At 35.3% G+C, this 11,185-nt stretch overlaps 1 protein-coding gene across 3 annotated transcripts; it reads right to left on the bottom strand.

Annotated features, from left to right (window-relative positions):
- Positions 1-659: 659 nt before the first annotated feature.
- LOC122355339 (FERM domain-containing protein 6) lies at positions 660-10,926 on the bottom strand. 3 transcript variants are annotated; one of them, XR_006252211.1, is made up of 12 exons: positions 10,452-10,926; positions 9,935-10,025; positions 9,709-9,788; positions 8,809-8,867; positions 8,009-8,189; positions 7,732-7,887; positions 7,380-7,445; positions 7,119-7,187; positions 6,577-6,739; positions 5,737-5,877; positions 4,954-5,163; positions 660-2,498 (listed from the first exon to the last, which is right to left on the bottom strand). XR_006252211.1 is itself a non-coding variant. In XM_043253510.1 (11 exons), the coding sequence occupies exons 1-11, from the start codon at positions 10,563-10,565 to the stop codon at positions 5,009-5,011; spliced, it is 1,275 nt and encodes a 424-aa protein (XP_043109445.1). In that variant the 5' UTR covers positions 10,566-10,926; the 3' UTR covers positions 4,717-5,008. The 3 variants fall into 3 exon arrangements, 2 of the variants coding, with proteins under 2 accessions (XP_043109445.1, XP_043109446.1); XM_043253510.1 differs by lacking the exon at positions 660-2,498 and having other exon boundaries at positions 4,717-5,163; XM_043253511.1 differs by lacking the exons at positions 660-2,498; positions 7,119-7,187 and having other exon boundaries at positions 4,717-5,163.
- Positions 10,927-11,185: the final 259 nt, after the last annotated feature.

Here is an 11,185-nt window from a genome sequence, read left to right as displayed (position 1 = left end):
ACAAAATGGCTAATTAACTTAATGTGTTATCCGTGGAATTTAAATACATAATTTAAAATAAGTAATTTAAAGAAATTACCATTTTGTTGTGCAAAACCGCAAATGTGCAATAAAAAAATCTGCACCTGTAAACATATACAACACACTTTAAATAAATACACACACACAAAAATATTCTCCATACATTGAATTATTTAAAAGTGAACACAATGACATTTATAATATTACAAAACATTTGGTGTGTGTGTATATATATATATATATATATATATATATATATATATATATATATATATATATATATATATATATATATATATATTACTCTGAGACTTTAAATAGCACATTACAATGATTTCTGTAAGATCATTTGGCACTGAAACCTGGAGTAATTGTGATGAAAAACACAGGAAAATCAATTAAGATAATACATTTAATAAATAATTCATCAATTAGAAAGCTGTTATTTAAAATTGTAATAATATTCCACAATAATACTGTTTTCACTGTATTTTTGAACAAATACAACCTTTGAGAGCATAAGTCACTTGTTTTACAAACATCATGCTTTTGCATAAACATTCAACATTAAAACATACACATAAATATACATATATATATATATATATATATATATATATATATATATATATATATATATATATATATATATATATATAAAATTGTAAAGTACTGTGAATTATATGCAAGTTTGAGTTCAAAGAACACAGAAATGGAGAGAGACCTTGCGAGTCACTTGAATTACCAAAAAATAAAACGTTAATTAACATCATGAACACATAAAGGAGAGAGAGATGCACCACAGTTACACTAACACACTGATTTATTAATTTTTTTCTATCATGCTCACGATGTTTCAATGATTCCGAATTCAGAATTGTGTTCGAGTCAACTCAAATTACTGATTTAATCAACATGGATTACATTCTAAAGGTAATGAAACGATCAACATCACGTAGCAGGAAAAGGAACTTTTTAGGACTGTCTGCGAGAAGAGGTCAATCAAAATTTTAGCTTCCGTTGTGCAATTGGTGAGTAAATAGTCATTTTATATACACACACACGCAATTGAATTCTTTCCCTAAATGCACCGACTGCTCTAAAATTTGAGACAACGATGTTTCAGGATTTTAGACGCAAAATAAAACACATTCTTATTTCTTAACTGTTTTATTTATTTGGCTTTATGTAAGCTTTAATTTTTTAAGATCCCATGCACTGTTGAATGTCGGTGTTTCATAGCTATGAAAAGATTTTATTTCAAAAACGGTATCATATCTATTACCGTCTATGTCCATTAAACTGCTTCTTGGTGGTTTTAAATCTGCAATTAACTTGACTGATCTCAGTCTGATTTTGCGGAGTCTTTTAAAGGGGACAAGTCGGTATGATTCTTTAGAGTCTTCACAGCTCTGTCTTGTTTCGGTGCAATGTCTTAAATGATAATGAGCTGCTGCCCGCTCCTCCCCTCTCTTTCATGGAAGAACATTTGCAAGCAATGACAAAAAGTGTAAGATTTAATCCTTCTCAAGGTGCAGCATTTTCATGAACAGTGGGTTTGATTGATATTGTTCTACATCCAACTGCAAAGTTTCGCTACCGACTTGAGTGTGAAGACTATTTCCACATCTGCTGTAACCACAGCATTACCAGAAAAAAGAAAGTGATACCTTTTTATACATTTAAGCGCCAATATTCATACCCGGAAACAAAATATGAAATCTAAAATCGTACTTAAAAGGCTCTGCTCCAAGATTCGACCAGACAACGCGTGTTTTTCTGCAAGTCAAACTTAAACTAAAGGTCTTTTAAAATTACTGGCACGGATCACTATTTAATTATCTATTATCTGTTACATCACTGGCTCGACATCAACCGACTCTTACATGTGCAAAGAATCATTTCCGTATATATATATATTCATATGAAGATTTAATCATAGCTTTCATCTTAAAATGAACAACAGTACTATATTACAATTTACATTAAAAAAAAACTAACTTAAAAAACCTACATTAACATACATGACAAGCCCTTTGGGTGTTAAAAAAAATAACTGATGAATACAGCATGCAAAGAAAGATAGGCAAACTCACCAGTACAAAAGAATGCATGATGTGAAAAAGACCACTTAAAGACAGCCTACCTTGTCAATGCCTAGCCACGCCTTCTTTCCTGAATGGGGCATACTACATATGACTCATATTAACCAGCCTGAGTCAACACAACATCATTTCCATCTCATCGTGATCTATTTACTTGGTTTTACCAGTATTATTTTGCAATACTTCCATAGCTTGTTCCACAGCTCACACGCTTCAGTGTGCTTTGCAAACAATTTTCCATGTGGCATATTTAGGGACATAATGTGCAGATGCATTTTAAAAGGCTTCATAGTCCTAGTTCATTTCGAAGCATGCGCATTCCAAAGCAGTCTGCCCTCCATGGCTTGTTTTTCGCCTCCAGTTTCATACCTACTGTAAAGAGACGGAGATGGTTCAAGCAGGGGATTTTTTTAGCATGGTGGACTGCAGTTGGAAATTAACGATTTGATTCGTTTCACCTTTCAAAACATAATGGCCAAGTTATTCCCCCAATAGATTTGTTTTCTTCTCTGATGGCACAGGAATATTCCAAGAAGACAATGCCATGTGCTATTTTGGGACCCTATGAAAATGAACTGAAATGTGCTTTTACCATATTTCACTGTATTTAAAAAAAGTATAAAGTTAGAACTTGAAGTATGAAAGATGGGTTCAAGTGTACTACAAGTGTTAACGAAATACATATATAGAGATAGTATGCATATATAGAGTGATAGTGTACATATATTGTAACTATGCAGCAGTCAACTACAGTTTCACATCAGATAGTGAGCTTTAGTTCCCCTGAGGAAAAATTACACTCTTTCTCTATTATAGGAGAAGAAGACTTGTACAAACTTGTTAAATGATCTAAACCAGCAACATGTATGTTAGACCCTATTCCATCTAAACTATTAAAAGATTTGCTTTCAGAAGTCATAGATCCTATTTTGAACATTATTAATTCATCATTGTCATTAGGATATGTTCCCAAAACCTTCAAACTGGCTGTAGTTAAGCCTCTTATTAAGAAACCACATCTTGATCCCAAAGACTTAGTAAATTACAGACCAATCTCTAATCTCCCTTTTCTGTCAAAGATACTAGAAAAGGTAGTATCCTCACAACTGTATTCCTTTTTAGAAAAAAATGGTGTCTGTGAGGATTTCCAATCAGGTTTTAGACCGTACCATAGTACTGAGACTGCTCTCATTAGAGTCACTGCTATGCTGATGATACTCAGCTCTATATTTCAGCGCAGCCTGGTGATACACACCAAAGTGAGAATCTAACAGAATGCATAGTCGATATAAAAAGCTGGATGATGAGTAACTTCCTAATGCTAAATTCTGAAAAAACAGAGGTGCTAATAATTGGAGCTAAAAACCCCACATATAATAATCTAGAACACAGCCTATCACTTGATGGCTGCTCTGTTAATTCTTCATCATCAGTTAGGAACCTAGGTGTGCTGTTTGACAGCAATCCTTCCTTCGAAAATCATGTTTCTAGCATCTGTAAAACTGCGTTTTTCCATCTTAAAAATATATCTAAATTACGACCTATGCTTTCAACCTCTAATGCAGAAATATTAATTCATGCGTTTATGACCTCGAGGTTAGATTATTGTAATGCTTTATTGGGTGGTTGTTCTGCACGCTTAATAAACAAACTTCAGCTAGTCCAAAACGCAGCAGCCAGAGTCCTTACTAGAACTAGGAAGTATGATCATATTAGCCCGGTTCTGTCAACACTGCACTGACTCCCTATCAAACATCGGATAGATTTTAAAATCGTATTAATTACCTATAAAGCCCTGAATGGTTTAGCTCCTCAATACTTGAGCGAGCTCTTATCACATTATAGTCCTGCACGTCCGCTGCATTCTCAAAACGCTGGCCATTTGATAATACCTAGAAAATCAAAATCAACTGCGGGCGGCAGATCCTTTTCCTATCTAGCACCTAAACTCTGGAACAATCTCCCTAACTCTGTTCAGGAAGCAGACACACTCTGTCAGTTTAAATCTAGATTAAAGACACATCTTTTTAACGTAACTTTCTTAACATTTTATTATTCAAATCCGTTAAAGGATTTTTAGGCTGCATTACTTAGATTTGCTGGAACCGGGAACACTACTCCTAAAATACGATGTACTTGTGGCATCGTAAAAAGAATGGCATCTACGCTAATATTAGTCCTGTCTCTTTCTCAATCTGTTTTCACAGTTTGTATCCAGACTAGATGGTGGATCAGCAAACAGAGATTATGTTCATCAGAGACCAGAAAACCTAGATGCGCCCGTCGACAGATCACCAGATCCTGATGCACACACACACACACACACACTAAGTTATTTACACTATCTGACACAGTTGCGTTTAAAATTGAACTGGAAGTTAAGTGCTGGGCGTCCAGTCAGAGGAGAACTGACCCCAACTGAATCTGGTTTCTCCCAAGGTTTTTTTTTTCTCCATTCTGTATGCATGGGGTTTTGTTTCCTTGCCGCTGTCGCCTCTGGCTTGCTTGGTTGGGGACACTTAACTTCTAGTGATTTAACGTCGAATTGCCTACAGAGACCGTCTCTGCATTTAATAAGAAATTGGTCACTGTCGCCATTATACATCCCTTGTACTCTTCTACATTATACTGTACAGTGCTTTGATGCAACCTGTGTTGTTAAAAGCATTATATAAATAAAAATGATTGATATAGAGATGATAGTTTACATATATAGAGATAGTAAAAGCACATTTTAGTTCATATTTATGATATGCACATATAGCACATTTGAGTGCACTTAGATGTTCTTGTGCATACAATATGTAAGTGCACGTTTGTTTTTCACCTGTGTGTATTTTATGCATGTCTTGCTGACCCCAAACTTTCTTATTGTCATATTTTCAATGAGAAATTGGCAAAAATAAAGGACCATCCACAGATACACCCTCCACCAGCTCAATTAAACGCAGGACATCTTCAGGATCATCTACAGACATTTCTTCGGGCTCATCAACACTCATCTCCAAACAGCAAAAGCCATTTGAAGCATCACTACCTGCACATAATAAACAAATTAAGAACAATGAATGATTGAATAACTGTTACTCTAAATCTATGAGATATCCCGAAGTGAAAAACATCAGTGCCTTATTTAAAAGGTGATGTTTTCAGATGATAATTAACATTTAACACCTATGTCTGACTAAGAAAAGGAGTCAGAACAGACCATTTACTAGTTTAAAAAAAACAACGGGAAATTCCAGCCAACATTTTTGTATGCGAGAGAAATGTGTCAACAGAGAGGCACAGCAGCGATGACGTTGCAAAAATTAAGCAAATGTAGGAAAGATCTTACACATATTACACAGTATTTTCTCCAATGACAAACATGTTCTTTACAGCAGACATAAAGAACGTCAATGAATCCAAAACAATGCAATTGAAAATCCAGTTAAAGAAAGGAAAGAAATTTAGAAAAATAAAAGTATGCATATTCGGACCATTTACACCACCACTTAACTATCATTCACAAACTGTCTATTAACAAGCTTTTTTAGGAGTACATTCTGTTTTGGACAAATGCCGTAGGTAAGATTTTGATTTAGCGCTGGTAAAGCTCCACACTTACCTGTGACGTTTCTACATTCAGAGGAGCCGGTGGTTTGCTTTTGGACCCTGTCTAAGAGGAGCTTCATCGGCGGAAGCTCATCGTCACTGTCGTATGTGTTCAGATCAGCTCCATCTGTGATGTACATCTCTCTGTGTCTCCCTGTATTAAAACAGATCATGTCTAGGTATGTAAAATATTTAAATAAAGTAAGAAATTAGAACAGTTACCGCCTGACAGTATGATTGTGCATTTTCATTACTAACACACACACACATTTTTATTATTAAATGTTAATTCCAACATTCAGAATAGATCAGTGAACATACCTTGGAATATGGTCACTCATAATCATAATCTAGTATTTCACAGAGCCATATAATAATCTTTTTTTAATGTAAATGTTAAAATATAAGCTTCTTTTCATACATTTTTCAGCTCTTATTAGGTCTTGTTTTGCATAAAATTACTTCTTTCCAATGGGCAGAATGCATAATAAATAGAATAAAGCTAAATTAGCCTGCCATTATCACAAATTAATACATGGTGTTTAATATTTAATGTATACACTACCAATTAAAAGTTAGAAGCTTAAAAGTTCAAAATAGATTCTTTTTAAGTCCCTCGTGATTTACTTAATCAAACATACAGGTAAAACATTGTGAAATATTATTAGCATTTAAATAACATTTCTATTTTAGTGTACTTTAAAAACGTTATTTATTCCTGTAATAAATAGTTGGCAGCTTTTACTGTCACATTTCCTTCAGAAATATTTGAACATTATAAATGTCTTTACTGTTACTTTGAATTGAACATGTTCTCTTTGCTCGGCACCACCGTCTGCAGAATTTATCTGACCTTTTTTTCCCCTGAGCCTCGTGACCAAGGGCTTCATGCTGAGATGCAGTTGGTGACTGCTGCTTATGTGCTTCAGCAGGTTTTTGGCGTGAAGGACAGACAGACTATAGAGCACCAGCTTTTTCTCGTGCAACCCATCGGCACGAATTTCAAACTTTCTGCCCTGTAGAGAAACCAAGACCATAACTGAAATTGCAAAACATACGGTTTTTCCGGTTTTTCCAACAAGTAGTTTCCTAAAAAGATGTTCTTAAATGGTTACTCGACCCCAAAATGACATCTTTTTTCATCATTTACCTCCATGTCGTTCCAAACTCAAAAAGCTTAGACCTCTGAACAGAATTTAAGATCATGTGGATAAAAACCGGGAGGCTTGTGACTATTTTTCATATAGAAACAAGAACACTTTTTGTATGCAAAGAAAATAAGCATTTATTTAATAATTTGTCTCCTCTGTGTTCAATTTTTGGAGAATATCCGCTGGACGCAAACAGCTTACGCTAAGTCATAAGTGATTTCGTAAATAGCAGAATCAACAGAACCTGAAAAGTAATGGAATGAATGGAGGGCCATGGCAAATCACACACAGACTGCTGTTGTCCATTCAGTACCTGGAAAGTAGAAATGAGACACCATGGTGACACTTTCAATACTTATTTTACCCGCTGTATGTAACCGTAAGGGTGACATAGCTAGATTGAACCAACATAATTTTTTTTCCCCCCAGGTTAAATAACACTAGTTTGTTCGGTGCAGATCATAGTGATAAGCTCGGATTTATTTGTCCATGACTTTGGAGTTACCTCAGAGATCTGCAGTCCTGTGGATGCCACCCCAATGAGGACGCAACCCTGTCGTTTATTCTTTTCCTGAGACGGCATGAAAAAATAGAGGAGAGGAGGGCAGAAATGGAAATAAAGTGTTATTAGAGTTTGCAAAAAATTTTTAAAAATGAATCGATGAGTACATAAGGTAAAAACACAAGGACATTATAAGAAAATGAAAGTGTTTTTTTGACCTTGCATGCATGTCAACCTGTTGTTGGGGACTCCCAAAACCTTTCATACCCCATATTGGCGAATCTGGACTTGACTGGCCTTGATTACTACACTTAAATGCAAATAATTTGAGCAAAACAACAACAAAAACACTAACTTTGGTCAATCTGTAGATGGTGAGAGGCACATCACTCAAAGTAAACGATTCCTGAATGAAAAGCAAGGCAGCCTCACTGGACGACATTCCCTTAAGCTCTCTGTGCAGGGCTGGGGTGTGCTTCAGAATATAATCATTCCCGTGCTTCTGAACTATCTGTACAATAGCGCAATCAAAACACCGTCGGTTTATGAGCAGTAATGACAGGTGAACAGGTATTTTTCTGATAGCTGTACTGTCTAAAGGGGAAAACCAGCTAATGTAAAAAGTGCCTTACCCAAAAAGGAAAAAATCCCTGCGCGCTGAAGTATGCAAAGTTATGTTCTTTGTAATCTCCGAGATCGGCTTGCAGGCCGTAGGCGGCCAGCTGGAAGTACAGTCCTTCTTGCTCGAAGCACTCAGATCTCAAAACCTTCCCCTTCAGCTCAGCATAATACAGCTTACGGGCTTCACTGTCTCTTTAAAAACAAAGTGTATAGTATAACAATGGCTCTTAAACTATATAACTCACCTTTTTCCCAGGCAGCCCATTTCCTGCATTTAATTTCAGTAATGCTTTTTCATAATGTTCAGTTCGTGGATATTCGTATACGTGTGTTATCATGAACTAACAATGCTATACAAGAAATTAACTACTGTTCATTATTTATTTATCTTTGTTCATGATATATTACCTGATATTAATTTTAACCATTAACGTTAACTAAAAACGTATTGAAAAGTGATTCTAGTACTTTATACACATTTATGTATGTATTTATAACATACATTACATGAAAAACACAACTCTGTCATATTTGATATGCACATTTCTATGGTATGGTGTTGGGAACAATCTAGAACATACTTTCTGTGATGGCGTTAATACTTTTTAGCAAGTAAAAAGAATTTAGCATAATCTAAAAAATAGCTCATGATACAGTTTTTCTGCTGAAATGTAAGGCAAACATTAAGAAAAACTTTCACATTGTTGATAATATTTCAAGATGAACACTTTCTGAAAGGTAACATTTTAAAATTTTCCAAAAACACAAAACAGAAAAGAAAAAAAAACAAACAAAAAACAAATATACTTACAAAATTACTTCGACGTTTTTTATAAAATACTGCACTTTCAGGGAGAGCGTCACTCTCTCCTATGGAAGGAAACAGATGGATAATCAAAATATTCGGATGACTTCAAATCTTGTGTCATTCCACTTAAACATACAGCAGTTAGATGGATGTGAATCAAAGAACCAAACCAGAAAACCCCTCTGAAAACCATTACGCATTAAAGGAGCTAATGAAAAATATGGGCCTGCATATCTACCTTTTGTTTTATGATCCGCGATTTTTGCTAAAGAGTGAATGTTTCATCCCGCCTGGTAAAATGCAACATTCAGAAGTGACATGCACGGTTCGCCTCAATCGAAACAATTGAAATATCAATGTGTCTGTAGGGAAATCATTAGCCCTCCAAATGCATTTGTAACTTTTTTAAATGAAGTGATGTGCTTATATGATGTTTCGGTTTTCGCCAAACATCTCCGTCTGTCAAAAGACATTGGTTTGTTCAGATGCAAATGAACAATAGTTTTTTTTTTAGATAGAAGAGGCTTATTTTAGGCATGCCTTTCAAACATGCCATACCTGTCCCATATTTTTCTAACCGTCCTGTCGTTATCATTGCCATTTAACATAACTGACGTCTGTAAAGTAAAGTTCTTGGGTTGTCTGCTACTCCTGGGAGGATTGGTTTTGAATGTCTCTCGTGTTTGGAAATGCTAGGCATTGTGTTTAGACACCCCTGAAGGCTTAAAATCCCATATATCCTTACGGTCAAACATTGCTTTTTAATTTTTCAGTTTTTGTTAAATAATAACATGGTGCAAAATGTCATGTTGCTGTTCATCTGAAGTTTATTTTATCCATGATATGGAAAACCCACACGACTATACTGGCTGTGTTTCCAGCTTTATCGGAGCTTGCCTTTACCTTTGATGTATTCTTTCTCCAGGACTTCGGAAGGTACAATGACAATTTTTGCTCCAGATCCAAGAACAGGGGTTGATCGTCTAAATGAAATGGAGTAGTTGAAAGCGCAACCTTAGTTTAGACAAACAAAACTCCCTTCGTTCTTGTTTTTTTGCAAAGCTCAGCCTTTAGCGCCATTCCAACTTAAAGAGCTCAGTCAGCAATTATACAAAGTAAAACCACAGACCCTTTACCACACTCAGACCAAAGAGGGGAAGCCTTGAAGAGTCGAGAAACTCGCACAGCTGTTTTAACACGTCTTGACCTCGGTCTTCAAACTGTAATACAGATACTTCACACGGTGAGATGAAAAATAATAAATGAACCTGAAAGTCAGATCAAAACAGTGCTGTGGCAAGTGTAAAATCTATATAAATGTTCATCACGCAGACAAAACATACGAAAAAGATTGTATGACATCAGATATCTTCAGGTAACACCTTATTTTAGGGCCTCTTAACCAGTTGCCTAATACCAAGCATATTACTAGAATATTAGCCATATTAATGTTTAATGCCTAAACCTAATGTACTTTACTATTAAGCAGCAAATTAGTAATTTATTGAGGGAAAAGGCATAGTTTGTTAGCGTTTCCTTTTCTAAAGTCTTAAACTTTTATAACGACCACAAAAAAAGCTGCAACTCTTTAACTGGAACTCCATATCAGATATTCAGACATATTATGACAAATACATTTCACTCACCCCGACAGTCATACTCAGTTCTGTGTTATCGGGCAGAATAACACTGAGAGCCCTAAATCGGTTCTTCATTGTAAAAGTGTTCTCTTTGAAGTCCTTTTGTTCAGCACCCTCCATAAACGGCCGCCGTCGATGTGGGCAGAGTTTGCATCTATCTCCGTTTAAATGCCCTCCCTCTGAAACTGAATGTTTATATTCCCTGCTGGAAAAAAAAAGTGCCTTCCAATATGTGCTGGTTTTACAGCATCGTTGGTTTTAGAGGGTTTCTGGGAGACCTGACAGCTAGACAATTGTAGGGATAATAAATACACTGACTGATGAAAGAAGACATGAAAACAATAATGTGTGAGTTCTGGGCTAAAAAAATTATAAAAGGAAATTGTGAATCTTCTGCACGTATATTGCACAATATTGATCACAACATTTAGTTACAGTCAAGTCTGAACAAGTAATGTCGCTTAGACAATTTTCTAAGTTCACTATTTGTTAACATTCATTTATTTCATATTAGTGCATTAAAACTCTTCACAGAAAAAAAAGAGAAAAGAGTAACAAAGAAAGCATGACCTCACTTGTTAGAGTTATTCATCTTTCAGTATTACTTCATGACACAGGATTCTCCGATTTTCCCCATTAAGTTTTTTTTTTTTTATTATTATTTTGATTGGATTTAGTTATTAGCTTTTCATCAAACCAGAGTTTGGGAAACCTTATGACATAGCACACATCGACAAAAA

This window comes from Puntigrus tetrazona, chromosome 12 (genome assembly GCF_018831695.1).
Source record: "Puntigrus tetrazona isolate hp1 chromosome 12, ASM1883169v1, whole genome shotgun sequence".
In the NCBI taxonomy this organism is placed as follows: domain Eukaryota; kingdom Metazoa; phylum Chordata; class Actinopteri; order Cypriniformes; family Cyprinidae; genus Puntigrus; species Puntigrus tetrazona.
Note: the sequence above shows the minus strand (reverse complement) of the source record. Positions and strands in the feature narration are given on the sequence as shown.

Excerpts from the sequence above, each read along its gene's own strand:
- LOC122355339 (XM_043253510.1), bottom strand. The coding sequence starts at position 10,565 with ATGGAGGGTGCTGAACAAAAGGACTTCAAAGAGAACACTTTTACAATG. Across the intron at positions 7,446-7,731 it reads CCATCTACAGATTGACCAAA|GAAAAGAATAAACGACAGGG; the intron begins GTTAGTGTTTTT and ends ATGCCGTCTCAG. Across the intron at positions 5,878-6,576 it reads GAGGCTCAGGGGAAAAAAAG|GGAGACACAGAGAGATGTAC; the intron begins GTCAGATAAATT and ends GTTTTAATACAG.